The sequence below is a fragment of the Propithecus coquereli genome, unplaced genomic scaffold, assembly GCF_000956105.1.
Source record: "Propithecus coquereli isolate 6110/MARCELLA unplaced genomic scaffold, Pcoq_1.0 Scaffold83, whole genome shotgun sequence".
Lineage (NCBI taxonomy): Eukaryota > Metazoa > Chordata > Mammalia > Primates > Indriidae > Propithecus > Propithecus coquereli.
The window spans coordinates 7190235-7212301 of NW_012154507.1; the positions used below are offsets into that span (position 1 = coordinate 7190235).

The 22067-nt window shown below is 35.1% G+C and overlaps 1 protein-coding gene across 2 annotated transcripts in view; it reads right to left on the bottom strand.

Moving 5' to 3' along the window:
• The window catches only part of ATL1 (atlastin GTPase 1), a 55124-nt gene that overhangs the window by 6683 nt on the left and 26374 nt on the right, over window positions 1-22067 (bottom strand). For both annotated transcript variants that reach the window (XM_012663794.1, XM_012663793.1), the window contains exons 5-11: window positions 21028-21078; window positions 18431-18487; window positions 9995-10087; window positions 8741-8879; window positions 4572-4699; window positions 3452-3508; window positions 2244-2315 (exon numbers count right to left, since the gene is read on the bottom strand). In XM_012663794.1, the coding sequence (XP_012519248.1) occupies window positions 2244-2315; window positions 3452-3508; window positions 4572-4699; window positions 8741-8879; window positions 9995-10087; window positions 18431-18487; window positions 21028-21078 (597 nt within the window). The remainder of the gene's footprint in view (window positions 1-2243; window positions 2316-3451; window positions 3509-4571; window positions 4700-8740; window positions 8880-9994; window positions 10088-18430; window positions 18488-21027; window positions 21079-22067) is intronic.

A 22067-nucleotide genomic window follows, 5' to 3' on the forward strand; every position in this document is an offset into this window, starting at 1 on the left:
TCTTGCTCAGGCTGGTTTCGAACTCCTGAGCTCAAACAATCCGCCCGCCTCGGCCTCCCAGAGAGCTAGGATTACAGGCGTGAGCCACCGCGCCCGTCCCCAAAAGGTTTTCAATTTACTTTTCCCAGCTGCATCAGAGGAATCACTATGGCAGTTATAGCCTTATGAAATCATAAGATTTTAAAGTTGGTATTACTTTTTGATCCATAAGCTGCAGAATGGATGTTGTGTTAGCAGGCATGAAAACATTAACCTCCTTGTACATCTCCATCAGAGCTCCTGGGTGACTGATCAGGTGCTGCATTGTCAATGAGAAGTAATATTTTGAAATGAATCTTTTTTTCTGAGTGGTAGGTCTCAACAATGTCAACAATGTGGTAAATAGATGTGGTGTTATCCAGGCTTCTTGTTCCATTTATAGAGCACAGGCAGAGTAGATTTAACATAATTCTTAAGGGACCAAGGATTTATAGAATGGTAAAGAGGACTGGCTTGAACTTAAAGTCACCAGCTGCATTAGCCCCTAACAAGAGAGTTGAAATTTTGAAGCCAGGCATTGACTTCTCTTATCTAGCTATGAAAGTCCTAGATGGCATCTTCTTCCAATATAAAGCTGTTTTGTCTACACTGAAAATCTGTTGTTTGTGTCGCTGCATTATTAATGATCCCAGGTAGATCTGGATAACTTGCTGTAGCTTCTGCATCAGCACTTGCTACTTCACCTTGCATTTTTATGTTATAGAGATGGTTTCTTTGCTTAAACCTCATGAACCAACCTCTGCGAGCTTCAAACTTTTCTTTGGCAGCTTCCTCACCTCTCCCAGCTTACATAGAATTGAAGAGAGTTAGAGTCTTGCTCTGGATTAGGTTTTGGTTTAAGGGAATGTTGTGACTGGTTTGATCTTCTATCCAGACCACTAAAACTTTTTCCATATCAGCAGTAAGCCTGTTTTGCTTTCTTATGCATGTGTTCACTAGAGTAGCACTTTTAATTTCCTTCAAGAACCTTTCCTTTGTATTCAGAACTTGGCTGACTGGTGCAAGAGATCTAGCTTTCAGACTATCTCAGTCAGACTATCTTGGCTTTCAACATGCCTTCCTCACTAAGCTTAATCATTTCTAGCCTTTTTGAGGTGAGTGACATGAGACTCTTCCTTTCACTTTAACACTTAGGAGCCATTGTAGGTTTATTAATTGTCCTAATTTCAACGTTATTGTGTTTCAGGGAATAGGGAGGCCCAAGAAGAGGGAGGGAGAGAGGGGAATGGCTGGTCAGTGGACCAGTCAGAACACACACAACATTCATCGATTAAGTTCACCATCTTTTATGGGCATGGTTCATGGTGCCCCGGAACAATTACAATAGTAACATTAAAGACCACTGATCACAGATCATCATAACAGATATAATAAAAATGAAAAAGTTTTAAATATTACAAGAATTGCCAATATGTGACACTGAGACAGGAAGTAAGCACATATGGTTGGAAAAATGGCACTGATAGATTTGCTTGACACAGGGCTGCCATCAAACTTCAATTTGTAAAAAGTGTAGTAAAGTGGAGTACAATAAAATGAAGTATGCCTGTATTTGAGATTTAACTATGTCAAGAAGACTTTCATTCTGATTTGCCCTTTACCTATGTCATAAACAGCATTCCATATACTGTATTTCCCTCAATTCTAAGATTCCATCAATTTTGGAGGCAATTTTAATTTTATAACATTTTGGGGATAAAATAAAACCTATCACATTGGTAGATAAACACAATAATTATTAGATTCATCCTAATTTGGAATGTAAAAATAAGGAAATACAGTATATAGAGGTACTGGTCATTGAGGTTTGATTTTTTTTTTTCCTAAAAGAGTTTATCTTTAAGAGAAATACAGGAATTGCAGAATATAAGGAGGTGTAGTAGAGAGGGTAACACATTATTTTAGCCAGTAGATCATACAAATAATGAGAAGATCTGTCCCCCACAAAATGTTAACAGGGAAATATTATATAAAGAGACAATTCATTTAAAATGCCTTTAAAATTATGCATACATATGTTCTTGTTTTTTAAAAGTATTTGAGGAATATAATAAATAGACATGATACACATAGGCTGAGAAAAATAAGTCAAAGCCATCCCTTTCCATGTGTATACAGTGACACGGAAGGAAAAAAAGAATGAATTCAATGAAGAAATACTGGGTTTGCTTAAAACATCATTTAAAATATTATTTAGCTCTTACCTCTTCCATTTTTTTGTTGTATGTGTCCTTGGCAGTTGCAACGGCTGCTAAATTGTTAGCTTCTGCTGTGGCCTTTGGACAAAGTACAAAATATGATGTAAAATGCAATTTATATTCATTAAACTTCCATAGGCAGTTCACATTTCAAGCATCATGTGCAAGAAATGTGCAGGAAACCAAAGTCATCAAGTAATTTGAAACTCAAAATATTTCCACTACATTTTTTAAATTAGTAAAATTAAAATTTCAAAAGGCATACAACAGATTTTTAGTCAATAAACCATTTTTTTTTTTTTTAAGAGCCAAGGTCTTGCCTCTGTTGCCCAAGCTGGAGTACAGTGGTGCTATGATAGCTCACTGCAGCCTCAAACTCCAGCCTCAGCCTCCCCAGTAGCTGGGATTATAGGCGCATGCCACTATACCCAGCTATTAAATCATAGTTCTAAGATGAATTTTCATCTGGAAGATTTTTTCCTCCCAAAAAATATATTTTAGCTTCATCAATTGCTAGGGAGGAAAAAAATCTATAAACCCAAACTGAAGGGAAATAATATAGTACATATTATATTAATATATACTAGTATATAAAAATATGTCTAAGTTTGAGGACTGCTGCTGATAGAACAATGTATCACTGATAACAAAAAAGAACAATTAAGAATTTAAATTGTAAACATATGTAAGGAAACAAGTTTTTCTTTTTATTTATTTATTTGAGATGGGGGTCTTGCTATGTTGCCCAGGCTGGAGTTGAACTCCTGGGCTCAAGCAATCCTTCCATCTCAGCCTCCCAAGTAACTGGGATTACAGCTGCATGTCACCATGCCTATCTCCTTTTAAAAAAATGTTTAATTGTGGAGACTACTTGTTTTAAACTTGGACCTGCTTTGCTGCTTCTTATTACATGTGTGAATCTAAATCACAGTATGAGTCTGTTTTCTAAACAAATTTAATGCAAAGAGAACAAAAACTCTTTGGTATAAAGCATATCTCAATACAAGTAAAGCTTTCTGTGTTTATGTGTAAAATGTTTAGAAGAATGCATAAATGGGCAAAAATAAGCAAATCTTCCAATAAATGATTATATCAAATATTTTTATTTGGTAATTTCTGATGGCCAGATTGGCATATATGTGAATACAAGCAGGAAAGCTTAGCTTAAGTGACAAGTATGTTTTAAAACTTCATGCCTCCTGATTAATAAGTACCTGTAGCATGGACTTGGGATGTGGTAATTCTTCACCTTGATAGATCTTTATATAAGCCTAAAAAAAAACAAAAAAGGAAAAGACTCATGTTCAAGCAATTCCACTCAATATTTCTCTAATTCTATTAAATTGTATTCTAAGGTCTTGACATTTCAAAAAACTATTTTTAAGAACTTGTAACTGTTATCTCTTTCTCATACCTTCATTCCCTTCTTTCTTAGTTCATGTCATTCCCTGTTCCTGGAATGTTCTTTTCATACATCTCCACCTGCCAATTCTACCCTTCTTAAAGGCTCAACTCAGTGCCATCCTCTTTAAAACTTTCTTAGGTCCCTCTGCTGGGAGTAACCTCCCTTTTTCAGTTACCCACAGGAATCTGTACCCTGCTGATGTCATAAGCTTTATGGAACAGATCTGGGTAAGGGTCCTGAATTTCCTCCACAGTGTTACACACACTAAAAATTCGAATTTTAGGTAAATAACATGTCATTATTGCTGAGAGTAATAAAGGTAAGTAGGTCACATAGGAGGTAGATGACAGCATTTTAAATGACAAAATGTGAATTTCAAAAATTGATATTTTAGTCCTTGGAGCATCAATCCACAAATTGGGTTGGTAACTGAAATTCTCCACTATATATGTGGGTTGTTAGAAAGTATTTGGTGCTATCTGAGGTAAAGACGTAAATACAAATTTAAAATAATTCCACTTCAAATTGGCCCTTGGTGTAGAGAGCAAGAAATGTGGAAGAATTTTCTTCAGTAGGAAGGTATAGTCCCTTTGGGGGGAAATCTTCAGAATGAAGGTAAAATTCAGTATAGGTCATGAAACTTAGGTAACACCTCCTCCCCCAAAAGACTTTTCCAACTCTTACATTTATATTTTAAAATATATTTCCCTCAAGATAAAAGGGGACATTAAAGTTACCTTTATGTAGTTTCCTTGAAAAATAATTTCAGAAAGTAAGCTTGAGTGTTTCATAATTTTAAAATCTTTTTTATAGATTCCCCATACATTTGCTCCCATAGTACAGAGTCTATAATTTGTGTTTGTAGGAACTACATTCCAATACACGTCTAGTGTAAGTACTCACAAATGCTCTAGAAATGAGAATGATACCTTGAAGTACTCCACCAGACCTCGGCAGGTGATTTTATTCCCATTGATCTCTTTAATATCTAGGCTCTCAGGACTAAGTAGCCAAGGAATCAGTATTTTCAAGTTTTTGATGAATTCATCATCTATTTCTACAAATAAAAGCAAATCCATCATTATTTTTAAAATCCTATCCAGTCCTCCATGCCATAGAATAAAACATCCTTTGGTTTCCTTCATTTCGTCCCCAGTGATAATGCCATCACTCACTTCTCCGTCATTTAAACAACTCCAGAAACCTCTTCTTAGGGTAAATGATTCTCCTTGCCAAAAATTCCACTGCTGGTTTCTCTTATTTCCATGCCAATTTTATATTTACCTTATCTGCCACCTATAAAATAGCTTTCTTGATAGTAAATGTTATGCATATAGTTTACAGCCCATTTATATAACCATTTCATGTCTTTTAAGTCTTGTTTGTTGTTTTATATAGAGAAACTCATAAAAGGGGGAAAGTCCAGATATTTACTGTCTTATAATTCATTCCCTCCAGAAAATGTATCCCAAAATTGTTCTGTGTTTAGTGTGGCCATCTTATAAGAGGTGTATAGAATTGGATAAGCTGTGGTAACTTGGACTCTGGAGTTCAAAAAGATAGTGATGATGATGCTACCTCTAGTGGTGGAACTCAGCAACACAAAATAACACAGCAAGAAAAGGCCGTAGGAAGGGTGTTCAGAGGTAGTCTGAGTTATGTACCTGTCATGTTTGGTATAACTGATTACATATAACCCATGTTGTAGCAGTTGGTTCAAGCTTAACGTTACAGAAATACAGAAAATTATATCATCAGAGAAATCTTTTAACACAATGATAATTTCTTAAATCATTATTTCAAATATATGGAAAAATACACATACTATGTATTAATATAAAAAGCAAGATATGTCCTTGACCTGCTAGGTTTCTAAGTAAATGCAGTAATTGCCTGTAATTTTGAAGATCTGGATTTCAGCAGAGTCACTGAGTTTTCAGGCTTCAGGGGTAGTGATTTTCAAGGTCTTAAAGATTCAAACCTTAAGATTGTGTTTGCATTTTCCCTGTTATTATAGCTCCAATGTACATTGAAATAGTGGTTTATGTTAGAATTTATGTTTTCTTCACTTCTTTTGTGACATGTGTGAGCATGATGCTGGATATCCTGAAAATTTGTTTTGTTTTATGTTTTGTATCACTTTGAAATAGTGACCATGATTTATGGGTACTTGTATAAGAGTTTATTCAAATTTATTTTGCTGTTTGCATTGTACCAATTTTCATTTATAATTTTGCTTTTACTATATATAGATTTATTCAATTGTATTTTTTATGTGTATTTTTTATGTGTATTTTTTATGGTTTGCTTTTTAGTTACCAATATTCACTGGAATACAATACTGATATTTGTATTTATGTTACCACATTCCTGTTTTGTGTTTTGTTGCCTGCAGTGTCTCTGTATTCACCAATACCAATGGGTTTCTTTTTCTGTATATGATTTTATGCTTTTTTCAGCTTTAGTAGAATATTACTATAATATATGTCTAGTATGTATGAATTCTTCCTGAATTTCTGCATAAAACAAAATTTTCTCCTTATAAAACCACTTTCTTTCCCCAAAACTTTCTTATACAATTGGAATGGAATAAGACATACCTGTGTATTTAATGTACCAGCAAGTGTGGTATCATTAAAGTAACCAGCAAATAACCACACATTTGGATTAAAAATGTGTTCTGAAGATGGCATTAGCCATTATTGTTCTCATTAGGACCAATGAGAAGTTTTCAAATTTTGGATTCAGAAAGTAACATACACAGGTGGTAAGCTCTTGCTAATAATATTAGTTGAACACGGTAGATACATGACCCAGAACATCTGCAGACCAGTTCGGATCAATTTTCAGAGGCATATTAATAAGCTTTGGCCCACTGAAAGTGTTCAATAAATATGTGTGGGTAGATGATGATTCTGGATGATGTTCTATTTTCATCATTTCTTCGGTAATTTTTGCCACAAGAGTAAAATCTTAGTAGGTCTTTAGGGGCTTGGCCAAAGTGTTGGTGACCTGCTATAATAATTGAGATTCAGGGTGGGATGGAAAAATAATGTAGATAGCAGACTTTCAAAACTGCTCAAGGAAACAGTGAGGCAAAGTAGACCATTTCTGCACACAAGAGGGACTTAGCAACTGTCCCTTAAAGTATAAAAGCCTCATTAAGATGGAGCTCTTATGGCAATTGAAGCTTCCCTTCACTTTTCTTTCTCCCAGGCTAGCCACTTTGGTAAACTCATAACTTACAGGTAGCTGTAAGCCAATTATGTAGGTCAATATATGTGTAGACTCTGAATAAAATATGATGGAGAACAAATCTGTTGAAAAGTGCGATTCCATATTTGCATATTTGTCTTAAATTCTCTCCCTGAGCTCTTTCATTACAAAATGTATCAGTTAATTTAAGAACTGTGGCTGAATACTATAGTAATGGAACAAGCCAGAGTACTTTTTTAATCCCAATAAAGGACTGTTGTCGAAGGCCTGCCCCTCCTCTGCCTGTTTTTGGCTTCTAATTCCAGAGAAGAAAGAAAGGCTTGTGGAAACCCTCTCTTTATGTAATTTATTCAAAACACATTGAAGCCATTAGGTAATTGCACAATATCAAGAGATCTGTGTGTCCACTAGTAGGTTGGAATTCATAAGTATGACAGTGAAATTATAGGATCCTGGCATCCACATGTTAATATGTGCTTACTGATATCTGTTCTATTGTATTAATATAAAGGTAAGATAATTTAAAATGTGTATAAAAGCATTGCTGATGTTTGAGAAATGTGAGACTATTTATGGTACTACCTGCCAAAATTGAATATAAGGTATCTGAGAATAAATGCCATGGATACAGGGGAAAAAATAATACTTTTGCTTTTCAAATTTGCATTTCATAAAACTGGATACAAGTTATGTTGTCCTTTTTAAAAAGTAATTTTAAATCCCCCTGACAACAATTGTGCTGAAAAGCTTGTAATGTCACTGTCTCACCCCTGGTACAATACAGAAAGGCCATAGTAAATTAAACAAAAGTGGTATACTTAATGCTAGGCTTACAAGTAAAAAAGTCAGAAATGTCTTTGTACTACCTTGTATTAACTAGGAAGCATAAGTCTAAAGACCTGGTGACTATCTATTAGGAAAGATTAACTTCTGTTTCCCCAACTCCCACCTCCACCCCAAGCTTTTTTTATTTTGAATCATGTAATGGTCAAGCCTCTGTTAAAGAGATAATTACATATGATAAGTACATGCTACTTGAAAAACACTTTAGTGCTTTTTGGTTTTTTCAGAAACTGGTTCTCATTCAGAGAGGATTTCATTTTTAACAATGCTTTTAATAATTTATAATTAAATTCTTCAGTAGCAATTTTATTTATTTTTATTATTTATTTATTTATTTATTTTGAGACAGAGTCTCACTCCATTGCCCTGAGTAGAGTGCCGTGGCGTCAGCCTAGTTCACAGCAACCTCAAATTCCTGGGCTCAAGTGATCCTCCTGCTTCAGCCTCCTGAGTAGCTGGGACTACAGGCACACACCACAACACCTGGCTAATTTTTGTATTTTTAGTAGAGACTGGGTCTCGCTCTTGCTCAGGCTGGTCTTGAACTCCTGAATTCAAGCGATCCTCCTGCCTTGGCCTCCCAAAGAGCTAGGAGTACAGGTGTGAGCCACCACGCCCAGACGAGTAGCAACTTTAAAGACCTCAATTCACTACTATGCAATGTTTCTTTCAAGCTCTAATTATATAACTTAATACAACATTCCAATACTATAGATACCTATTGTCTCCTTTAATGTAGATAAGGCAAATTAAGTATAAAGACATTAAGAAACATTTCTCAGTGCACAGAGGTGAGAGCATGAGGGTTGTGTCCTCCCGGGTGAATGCAGGATTTGCCCTATTTCCGCAGGCAGCACACACATTCAGTGCCCACAGAACCCCACCACTCACTGAGGAGGAGCTCCAGCGCCAGCCAGCATCCCCAATTCTCACAGAAGCGAATAAACTGAACTATCTATCAGCCATAAGCCCAGTGGATAAAATGACACTTTTACAATCAGACTAAGTGATATAAACATTCATTAAAAGACAGGCAAACCTTTCAGTTTTCCATCAAAGTTTGGGTTGGTAGCTACTTTTAAGCCAGGATGAGGTAGCAGAAAACAGGAAATGTTGGTGAAACAGGAATGGATGTGTTTTCGAACATTCTGTAGTTCTTCATGCTGGTTCCCTGAGACCTGCAGTAAATCATTCTTAAGTTTAAGCTACTTTCAACATAAATCAAACAAAGGAATTCTGTGGCATCTTATATTTGCTGTGTCTGTTTGGTCCCACCATGATAAAAAGGACATGACAGGGCTGCTATTAAGGAATGAAGAAAGTCTTAGGTGAATTTGCCCACACAGCCATATCTAAGTAGCACGGCAAACATGTGGCTTAGTTATTATAATTAACAAGTGTCTACCCTTATGCTAACTCAGATGGGCCTTCCCATTTTTTAGTACAAATTAGTGGGGTTTTACTCTAGATAGTTTGTACAAATTCAAATTTTAATTCAAAGTGCTCATATGAGACAAATAAATCATGAGATATTCCTACCTTCTTTTCAGGAGATACTCAAGACAACCTCCTGTCACCTGCTAAGTATACATTTGCATTCTAGAAGGGCATCTGAATAGTTGAGTGTTTACTTACAGGCTAAATTGCTTGCCTCTCCCCACTCCCCCTTTTCTAAAACATGTATCTGGCAGTTTATAGTATAGACAAACTACTCTAAAAGTAATTATAAACCTAATAGGGTAAGCCCAGAGATCCTAATTTTCAAGGAACTTTTAAAAAAATTTTGGGTTTTTCCCACCCGATTTATTACTATGTATTTTTGTGATATCTGCTCAATGTAAACAATTCATACAATATTGAACTATCACGATGCAGAGAGTGGAAGGCCTTCTGATTTTACTTTCTGCGAACTACTAGCAAAATCTTCTAAGATTGACTTCGGGGATTTCAAAATTAGATATTGACTTTTAAACCTCTACTAAAACATGAATCTCGATATTTGTACCGTCAGTCTTGAAATGATTTAATCTTCAATGTAAAAATTATATCTTTAGGAATAACTTATTATTTTATAGGTATCTATAAAGAATTCTTTACCTATATCATAATTATTGATAATATTTAAAATTATAACTCTAAAAGCAGTGTGTATTAAATATCACTCTTAGTCATAGAAATACTATTAGAGTCAAATGAGACTGTACCTACTGAGTATCTATTCAGCAAATCATCCAACAAAAATAATTCTAGATTATTATTAGAGAAATTTCATGCCCCTAAATAGCTAACAAACCTTGAGGCGTTTTTCCAAGAATTTGGCGCCACCATCAGCTCCATATGAAAACTCGTATGGGAAACTCCAGTCTCGAACAAGAAATATCAGACTCTAAAAAAACAGTAAGAAAGGATTGATAAGGGGACCTTCAGGTGCCTCCATCTGCTTTTTATTGAAGCCAATTATAATATCATTGTCATTTGATTAGTGTTTTTTACTATTAATGTATTGTGGAATTAAAAAGCAAACAAAACCTTTCAAAGTTTCTGAGTGGTCCCTCCCCCTATAAGGTCATCCTACATGTTGCCACTAAGTGTGAACAGACAGCTGCCTACAAAATGCCAAGATGAATGCACCCCCCTGAGAGATGAGACTTAGAGATGATCCTCAAACTGGCTGAATGGAACTATGTAACTGTAACCAGATTTTGTGTAGAACACGTTCCTATGAGTCTTCCTGTTTGATGGCTGTGAATGTAGGTATCAGATACAAGATCAGCTTTTCTTTTTTAAAGAAATTATTTTAATGTTTTTATAGAAATGATACATAAATACACTCATCATAAAAAGTTCAAACTACTAGATAGCAAAGGCCAGAGGAAATAAAAATTTAAATATACCCCAAATCCCATCTCCTGGATTTAACCATAGTTAACATTTGATGAACACGATCCAGTCATTTCCCTAGGAATATACACAAATGGAGGAGGGCTGGAAGCAAGAAAAAAGGAGAAAAATAATTTCATAGAAAGTGGAACTGTTTTATATGTGGCACTTTAAATAAAAACTATTAAATTAAAATATTCTTGGAATTAACTGACTAAAAGGAAAATGAGATGACATTTAAAACATTGCTGAATTTCAAGTAAATGATTTTTCACCATTACAAGTTCTAACAAATTCTTTTGAAGTTATAAAAAAAAGGTTTTGAATAACATTGAGCTGAGAGTCAAATATTCAGCCTTCTGAATATTTTGCTTGCCTATTCCAAGATTGTTCTAATGTTTCATTACACTAGTAAAATGGCTCAATCTTTGTGGTGTTGCAGTTTTTACACACTTAGTATTTTTTAAATTCTTGTTTAAATAGAGTACTATATAAGAAACTACTAATGATATCTTAAAATTATTCTGTATGGAATATATTTTAAAATATATTTTAATATATTTTAAAAAGTGGAATATATTTTAAAAAGTGGTTTTGGAGCCACTGTCCTATTCTTGGTAAGCTTTTTGTGTAAAAAATAGTTCACTCTTGAGTGTGCAAGCCCATTTGCAAAGAATTTCAATTATTATTTAACATTAGAGCACATAATTGTAGACATTCTAAGCATCTGTCAATGGAGCCTACTAACTACCCAGAGGCGGCATGTTAGCCCTCCAGATTGAAAATGTTTATGACACTTTGGAGAACTGAAGTTAGATTCACAACCATTCGAAATATTGGCAGCTGATCACATTTACCTCTAATACAATTAATGTGTAAGTAAAAAAAAAAAAGGCTTACTTTTTAAATCTTTAAATCATACACAAAACTGAACATATAATAAGTATATGGCTTAACAAACTTTCACAAACTGAACACACCATGAACTGAACCAGCACCTAGATCAAGAGAGAGAGAATGTCCAGCAAGCCACAAGCCCCTATTCCTATTATCTTCTAGTCATTAGTCCTTGTCCAAGGGCAACCGCTAGCCCGACTTCTAACTAATCTAACCATAGATTAGTTTTGCCTGTTTTTATAATTTATATAAGTAAAATCATACATGATGTATTTTTTTGGTCTGGCTTTTTCACTCAACATTACTTTTGTGAGATTCATCATATCATTGCATAATTGCTTATCACACAGTCCTTACTGCACAAATTTCCATTATGTAAATAATTTCTCATTCATTCTACTGTAGATGGGCATTTCAGTGTTTCTAGTTTTTGGCTGGTATGAATAGTGCTGCTATGAACATTCGTGAGTCTTTCGGTTAACATATGTACACATTTCCTTTGGGTTTATACCTAGAAGCAGAATTACTGGGTAATAAAGTATGCATATGTTCAGGATCTGTTGATACTCTCAGTTTTCCGAAGTGCTGTACCAATTTATAATCTTACCAGCAGTGCTAGAGGGCTCCTGATGTGTAACATCCTCTCCAACACTTGGTATTTTCTTTTAAATTTTAACCATTCCAGAGGGTGGAGTTTAGTAGCCCATTGTGGTTTCAATATGCATTTCCCTGACAACTAATGAAATGGAGCACCCATATGTTCATTGGCCCATTGTGTTCATTTTCTTTTGTGAAGTGCCTGATCAGGTCTTTTGTCAATGTTTCTATTGGTTGTCTATCTTTCCTTATTGGTTTGGAGTCATGCTTTTTAAATATATGTTTCACTTTTAACTCCCTACAATGAGAAATTAATATTCTTAAACTTCGTCTCACCACTCTTCCCTTCCACCTGCTATTTTTTTTTGTTGTCGTTGTCATACTTTGAAATAAAACCAATAGCAGTTTGAGTATAAATGTTTAAAATATAATGAGCATTGAAAGATATCACAAATGCATATGAAATTATAAGAGAATTTATATATGTGCTACTGCTAAGTGCTCCCCTATTATAATACTTGAACTTGCCCTATTATAATACTTAATACTAGAATTTGATGGACATATTTCAGTTGAAAGTAATGAAATCCTATTCCAACAAGCTTAAGGTAAAAATCAGAAAATTTATTATTGGTTCCATAACTGAAAAGGTCAGTGGTGTAGCTGATTTCAGTAGGACTCAGGACACTTAAATGACATTACCAAGGCTCTTTCTCCAATCAGTCTTCTTTACTTGATGGCCAAGATCACCACTGAGATCCAGATTCATGTCCTGCCAGCTAAGCAACACCAGTGTGAATCAATTTTTCATGATAACTATGCCAGGAAATGTCCGGGGACTGGCCCACCTTAGACCACATGTCCAGTCTAGAAATAATCACTGTGGTCAGAGGATGGGATGGTCTGAACTGGTACCTCTAAGTAAGGTGTGAATGGCATCAGATTCACCTGAACCAAAGGGAAAGATTCCCTACTGGAAAGAGGAGTTCTACTGCTAGAAGAAGGGGAGGATTGGGAACTAGACAGTAAAAAAAAAATAGATATCAACATCAGTACTATAATTTTATAGATCATTAATTATAGATGGTAAGACTTCTAAAGGCAAAACTTCATCAATTTCTTGCTCATTATAGTATTTTTAGGACCTAGTACAATGCCTGGCACAGAATCATTGCTTATAACAGATTTGTTGATAAATCATTTCCTAATTTTTTAGTTATCAATTTTATAATGTCAAGGTTTAAAATATTTAATATTGATTTAATACTAATCTGCTCTGTATTCATAATACTCAAAGTTGTTTGATTTTAGTGTTGTATCTAATTAGATTCAGTGCATTAAAAATCCTTTTGCTGCTAACTTCTCCATACCTGAGCTTTTACTTTGAATAAAATACAAGTTGGCTGAATTTTGGCATACAATTTTTCAAGAAGAGAGAGAGTTGCTATATTTCCTGAGTACTCACATTCTCGAGAATATTTTGTTGCCTTTATAGTTAATGGACAAATTGGGGCTGGATATAAAATTTTTGAGGTGTCTCTTTCAAAACTTTGTCAATTATCATTCATCTGTCTTTTCCCATGAAATGCTATTAATACTATGGAAAATTCTGTGTGGACTTTTTGTCCTTAAAATTTCAATAACTTTACTAAGTATATTCTCGTATTGACTGGAATGTATCAGTTTTTTCTATGGATATAGTATGAGGATGCAAGTTTTATCTGAGGCAAGTTTTCTTCTATCATCTCTTTAAATATTTTTCCTTTATTATCTCTATTATTTTCTCATTTGTTCCATTCTTTTCTTCAGGGGCTCTCATTATGCACACGTGGCATACAAAGGGGTGGCAATCCACGTTTTGTGAGGCCTAAAGCCTATACAACATGTGGGGCAGGGTGGGGCAGGGGAGAAGCCCCTATAAGAAAAAGAATGCAGGCCAGGTGTAGTGGCTCACTCCTGTAATCCTAGCACTCTGGGAGGCTGAGGCGGGAGGGTTGCTTGAGCTCAGGAGTTTGAGACCAGCCTCCTGAGCAAGAGTAATACCCTGTCTCTAAAAAAAAAAAAAAAGAAAAAGAATGCAAAATTAGGCTTGAAAGTGTTTATTTAGAATAAGAAAAATAAATTACACGTTTTAAAAAACTGACAAAATATCACAAACAAAAAAATACAGAAAAATAACTAACATACCTTTATGATACTTTTTTTTCCCAAAGATGTTCTAAGTTAATTTCCTGCCCTTGACCTAGAATCAGACATTTCTCTAAGAAGCACTGGTTTCTTTTAGTGGAATATGGTACTTCAAGATTATAATCCTGGCAGATCTATTGAGTTGGTCAGTGTTTCTAGGTCTTCTCAGTGGGCAGAGCTAGGATGTAATTGTATGTGTGTGTGATAAAACATCTCATAAATTCATACTAACATTTCCAATTCAAATTCAGGATTATAGAGTTTCCACTGAACTTCTATATTATGTCCATATCTCCTTGTTCAAGAATCTTGAATCAAGAATCTTGGTTCTTTAGGTATAGGGGATGAACAAATTACGATATCCCATAATTATTCATATTTTAAATGCTACAATACGTACACAATATCCTCAGAGTAGCAGTACTACTACTACCATCAACTACTAGGAATATTTAATGAAAACATTTTAAAAAATTAGCATATGTTTTCATTCTCCTACTTTTTTATCAATCTATTTATTTATAAAAGATAGACATTATGTATGATATTCTCTATCCTTCATTTAGTCTTAATTTCACAAATATATATTTAATGCTCACCACTAGTCCTTGTGTCATCTTTGCTTATCTGAAGCCCATTCTTTAGATTTCTCATTAAGAGTCATGGGAACAATATTCCTTCCATTCTTACATGTTGATAAACAGTTGGGGCCCTTCAGACAGAGTGGTACAATGGACATTGGAAACTCAGAAGTGGGGAGAGGGGAGTGAGGGAAGAAAAATTGCTTATCGGGTACAATGTACACTATCTGGGTGACAAGTACCCTAAAAACCCAGATATCACTATACAATTCCTCCATGTAACCAAAACCCACTTGTATCCCTAACTCTATCGAAATAAATTTAAAAAAGGGGTTTTGGCCCTTTATACCTGAAAGTCAATTTTGCTGGATATAAAATCCTTGGATCCCATCTTCTTTCCTTAAACAGGGACACTTCTTAGTGTGTGGTTATGGATATTTCCTGTTTCACTAAGATGGAGCCTTTGCTCCCTCTTTTTTTGTTTTGTAGATTCTTTTGGAGAGAGGAGAGATTCTTGTGGCAAGGAAAATTTAAAAATACTCATATCTACTATCTTTAAATAGTCTACTAACTTAAAAAAGATGCCCATTTTTGTCACAATTTGTCAAAATAAAATATGATAATTTATATTTGGAACATTTCTACTTAAAACATGTATTTTGAAAATAGAGGTTAGTTAGGAAGCAACTTTTGGAAAATAAAGGCTCATGAACCAGGATAAATGAAACCAAGTATGTGGATTTGGCTATAATTTGCATTTTTCTTGTGCACTTTTAGTTTCATTTCTTTTTCTTTTTCACTGGGCATCTTCCCGGTTCAAAATAATGAGGACCATGTGTAGAACAGAAGCAAATATAAAGTTTTGTTTTTTTAAATTAGCAATGTATATAATAATAATGAAATCAATGCCAATGTTCCAACTCCTGGGTTTCCTGCCTGATGCTCCCATCCAGTGGTATGCTGTTAAACTAGCTCTCTGACAAAAAAAAAAAGCCTGATTTGTAGTATTTGCCAATTTCTGTGGTGTAAATACACCCACCATGGTTGATTTCAAGCTACTAAGTGTTTAATAAATGGTTTATATAATTCCAGAATATTTAATAATTGGTTCTCATGAACAGGGATGACCTAGCCACAGCATACCCACTGCCCTATCCCCTCCCAAGATAATCTGTGTGTGTTACATAGATCATGTATGGATCTTTATGAATTCCAGTCCTTATTTCAAAAGCCATCAGTTTTTCTACACTGCTGAAATCTTGGTTTGTTCATATATATAGGTACAGATAAAAACCAAGAATATAAATTAGCCTAATTTGCTCAGATAAAAACATATGAAGTCATAAATACTTTTTTTAATGAATTAAATTCAGTCAGGCAACTGGTGCAAATGATGGACCTATGCTATACATATCCTACAAATGATATATATTTTTTAATTATGTTAACTTCCCTTTGGAGACTATATATCCTTTAGGAAAATTATTCAAAAGGAGTATTATAACACCACTATGAATGATAGTGTAAAACTGAAATAAATCCAAATGCTCAACAATTGGGGGATGTCTATACAAACTACGGCATATTAATAGGATAGTGGCCCCCAAAATCACGGCTCTGGTATTCACATCTTTGTTTAGTCTTCTCCCACATTATGCCAGGGCTGGTCTGTATGACTGGCACAATATGGCAGAACTGATGGTATGTCACTTCCAAGATTGTGTTATAAAAGAATTGTGTCTTCTCTCTTGGCCACTTACTTTCTGTCTCCCAACTGGATGACTCACTGTCAGCAGCCCTATGGAAAGACCCATGTTTAAGGAGTTGAAGGCTCCTGCCAACAGCCATGTGTGTGAGCTTGGAGGTGGATCCTCCAGTTAAGTCTTAGGGAATGTCTCCCTGGCCAACATCTTGAGTATAATTTCATGAGAGACCCAGAGCCAAAACCATGCGGGCTAAGCTGTTCCAGTTTCCTGACCCTCAAAAATTGTGTGAGATAATGATAATTTGTGGTTTGGAATGATTTGTTATACAAGAAAAGGTAACTAACACAGCTTATCTTAAATTTCTTGCCATTTGAGCCATTCTTCTTTCCCTTTTATCAATTGTTTAGCTCCCCTGTACGCTCATATTTAGGGTATGACCGATTTGGCTGGTAATGTGTAACTGCAGGGAGGAGCTAAATTCTAGAGCTTAGCTTGGGCTCCCTCTGATAAATTTAGATTGAAGGAATCAATCTAAGGTGGACTTCAGGTGGACAGTCTATGGTGTTTAAGTCTGTACCTCCCTCCAGGTACTGTTTTTAAGGGCTGGTGCACTTAGTTATAATTGAAAGGAGCAGCCTTGCAGAAATTACAGTAAAATATCCAATCCCACAATTTCCCCAGTAACAGTTAAGGATCAGTCATATGAGTTCTCTCACTAACAGGTACCCTGCAGGAGTTCTGTTTTGCGCAACTTCTGAAAAGAGCTGAATGGATGGAAAAGAGATTTAAATCCCTCTTTCAAAATTGTTTTTTTTTTTTTTTTTTGAGAATCTGCTTTTACAGAGTTCCTGAGTAAACAGCAGGAGAATGAGCTACAGCCTCAACTATATCTCCAGGAGAGATTCACATCTCCTGAGATAATCCATCTCCAAGGAAAGGTGGAGAAGCTGACTCTTAGACTTTGACATACTTGCAGTTTTTGTTATCTACCTGCCACCAAGAAGAAAGGAAGGAGCAGATGTAGCAATTTCTCGACTGTATCCTACCATTTGTACAACCCCCTTTAAAAAGCCTCAATAGCTGGTTTTTGGGGCCAGAACATTCTTCCTTTTTCCATCTTCGTGCTGGTCCTTTTCCCCTTCCCCAGGAAAAGGTAAATAAACCTCTTCCTCCTATCCTAATCTCTGTATGAGAAATGTTTCTCTACCCATGCCGTGAGCCCCTACCAGGCTTTCCACCCTAACAATAATATACTTGTTCTTGTTATTTAAAGGGGGGCAGGAGCAGAAAGGAGCACTAAAGGGCCAGGTGCTACTCAGTCCAAGTTCAGATGTTGCCCTGACATTATCCTGCTGTCCCCAGCAAGGGCCAGGATGGCATTTGTTCTGATACTCAATGGCAATGGAACAGGTTAATGTGTAAGAAAGAAAAGGGCACCTTTAAAAAACTCTCCCTGACCCAATGTCCTCTCCAGTGCTCAGTCAACTTTCGCTGCTGCTTGCAACCACCTTTTATTGTCCCAGGAGTCTTATTTGTTTGTTTTTAGCTTTTATTTTTGATAAATTCATCAGTTTCTTCTGGTTTCTGTAACATCTCTAGGGTTGAGTTGAGGGAAGAAAAGCTGACTACCTGGTGGAAACCAGAATGTCCAATTTATCTTTTTTACACCCCCAATTTTTTTTAATAATTAATAAAATTTCCATTTTCCCATTTCTATCTTCTCTTTGCATCAAATAGCATTAAATAGGTATTCAAAAATGCTTCTTGAATGAAATAAAGAAAATGAGAAAGAAGTATGACCTTAACTAATTAATTAATATACCTGATTATAATCTTCAGGAAAATCTATTAAGAATTTACCATCATTTAACCCTCACTCACCTGAAATGGTTTCAGGAATGTTTCCTCCATTGCTAGTCTGCCATACTCAGTGAAAAGCTACAAGAAAAATTACATATACATACATACACAAACACAGAAAGAGAGAGAGAGAGAACACTTCACTATCTGCTAAGTATTACTTCTTGGCTTTCTTCTGTTCATTTTTCCCCCTAGTTGTAACAGAATACCGTGTTATTAAGATTATGTTAATCATTTTCAGGTAATAAGCATTGGACAGGTAAAACAGAGCTATGGTAATTAGAGATTTAAAAATTAAAGACATTTAAAGTACATTTTAAAAATAAAGTTTCCATTTGAAAATGAATGCCTTTTATATCTAGAATGTGACTTAATTTTTTGTAGGTAAGAAGGGGGAGAAGAAAACAGATGTTAAATGACCTTTCAAAGCAGAGTTTGCATAGATTAGACCAGAGAGCCATAAACTATGTAGGATACATTTACAAAAGTTGTTGCCTGAGGAACTGTAATGGCACAGTGGCCTGGATTATTATAAAGACATTAGGCATTTGACTTAAAAAGTGGAGAATCAAATACACTGCCTTCTCTTATTTTTTATTGCTACCAATTGAGATCATGATACACCATAATATGAGTTTTGTGTTGCCAGAAACATTAAGATTTTTGGAGAACATAGACCTGAGGGGGTGATTGTGACTGGGCCTCTGGTAAGAGTTTTATCCAGACTGGCCGAGTGGCTTTCTCTGTAGAACACAAGAAATGCCGCTTCCTACACATGAGTAACAAGCCAGAGTGGCTTCTCAGAGCTGAGGAAGAAAGCTGACACACAGGATTCCCATCTTTTATCCCTTTAGAATAGCACCCCAAGCACCACACCGCCTCTCCTGTGGGAGCTATGAGAATCTAGAAAGCAAAGGTAATTATTAGGCACCTCATTAGGGTGATGAAGTCTGGAATATCCTGTCTAAGAAGCAGCTGGTCCAGGAATACTCTCATTAGAATCATTTACTAACATAAATTGAATTCATAACAACTTCTTAAGAAGGTTGAGATACTGTAATTTATAGGAAAATTTTTAAATTACCTCCAAAAATATTACACAATATCAAAGTCCAAAACCAGCGCTTTTTTTAGAAACCTTTAAACTACTATCAAACAATGCCATGTCATTAATTTGGAAAGTAGTTGGCTAGTTTATGACACATGCCCAAAGAAGTAATTGTTCTTATTGTGAAAAACATCTAACAATTATTCAGCATATTGCCTATTTGTCATAGTGTTACTGAAAATTCAGTACTTGTCCCGAGGCTGCATCAGAAGAACGAGAACAAGTGGTTTGAGGAGGAAAGAGAAGTTTATTACTTTGCCAGCAAAGAAGGAAAAATGGTAGACCTTCTCATCTCAAAATCCAAATTTCCTGAACATAAGCAAAAGTACAGAGCTTTTAAAGGGAAGGCCTCTCAGTTCTAGGCTATTGTGGTTAACTCTAATCATCCCCTCTCTGCCAAAGACAAAGCCTGTGACCTCCACCAGCCACCCACCTGGAGGGGCTGGGGCTGCTTGGGATGGCTGAGTTCTCTCTTTTAACAAAGGACTTAACCTGCCTCAGGGATACAGGCCAGGCTGCAGTTCCCAAAAAGAGTGGGGAAAGTTTTAAAGAGACAGCAAGTATATATATTTTTTTCTTCAGGTCCTTCCCTCTGTTACAATAGATGGTTGGTGTGAGGTACTAAAAACATATTTGGTAGCATGCTGGATGTGAATTCCAAATGATATTTCCAATGTCTTAGATTACTCTGTTCTATCATCCTTTGTTACTGTTAAATTTGCACATTTTGCTACATGGCTCTGATTGCCAAGATAACATATTTTTTTGATAACATAATATATTGAAAACAAATTTTTCTATAAAATATGCAGAAGGAAAGTCAGAGAAATAATAGGTTTTCCTAAGTAACCAAGAATAACACGAATTGAAAGAGAGCAGAGAATGTTATGGAGATGTGAACCATCTTTAGGAAACACCTAACCTTTTCCTTCTTTGAGATTTAAACACTGCTTCAAGAGTTGAAGGAGCCTGGTCAGGTGGCCAGATTTTTATTCCTACTCTCACTAATTAGCCATGTAAGTTTCAACAAGTCATTTATTTCTTTTGGCCTCATTTTCCTCATTTATAAAATATAAAGGATAAATTAGGTATTGCTGAGGTCTATTTCAGATCTGAAATAGAATTCTATTAGTTATCGTCAAGTCAGCCCTCACAGTTCTTGTCTACACAGTGGTCCACAGGAAAAAATATAGCGTATATCAGATATCATACTAACGGTGATCAAATCCCTGACCTTAAGACTTCAACTTCACATTTGGGTAATTTTTAAACCAAAGATTCTCTACTCTGATTTGCCATATATGTTCACATATACAGGAATGATAGTATGTAGCTTTACAGCAACAAAGGAATCTGAAAATTGAATTAGAAAGAACGTAATCATACAGGGCCAGAACAAGAAACCTGGAAATACCCTCACTCAGTTATGTTTCTAAATCATCCCCCAACGTTCTCCTATGCATGTTCAAAAGACTACCACATATACAAAAGAGCATACAAATATTGTTACCTGAAGGTGCTGAAGATCATCCTCCTGGACATTTTGGGATAAGTTATATACCTTGATTAAGAAATAAAGTCAAAATGAGAAGATAATTGGCATCATCCTAAGCACTTACTTTGTCATTCTCTATTTTTCTAAATATCACTTATCACAAAATTGAACTCTTTTACACACATGCTTACATAATGATATTTATAAGACTTTGAAAGAGGAGTAAAAGAAGCTTAAGAGACAATAAACAATGTATAATGATCATTAAATGGTTCCAGAAATACAATAGTCACCTGTTCTGGAGACAGAATATTAAAATTATTTTATGAACATAATTTAGCAATTAGTAAAAAAAAAAAGTCATTTTTCTAAGCATACCAAAATAATAGCAATCTAAATCTGAGCAACACATATGGAAGATTTTATTTTGAAAAATTATGTTGACTTCTTCACAATTGATTATTTTACTTATATCTATAGAGAGTTTCATCACATAAAAGTTAGTTTCTGAATATCATGTCACATCCTCAGACATATGCATTATTGTCTCATGAACAGATCACAGCATTAAGATGACATTTTTTTTGAGAGGAATCAATATCATTAACTTTAAAGAAAAGTTAAAGATGTATACAAGTTTATGTAATGATACAAACAGTATACTTTGTGTACTTATTTAAATAACAGACTTTCTGTCATTTAATAATTATTATTATAATTATTAATAAAATAAGCAATAAATAAAAACAATAATAAAATTGGGCAATACTATGAACTTAGCAGATTTTTCTATGAAAATATTCAGTGTATTCGGGTCAAATATAAATAGTAAATAGTAAAGGCAAAGTCTATATACTTTTAATTGACTTGTGTAAATGGCTTATACTGTCAATTATGAATAAATTAGATATTAAGTCAGTATTTTAAAGGCTCACTCAAGAAGTAGATTTTTATACCACAAAAAATATGTTTGTGAGGCCGGGTGCGGTGGCTCACGCCTGTAATCCTAGCACTCTGGGAGGCTGAGGCAGGCGGATTGTTTGAGCTCAGAAGTT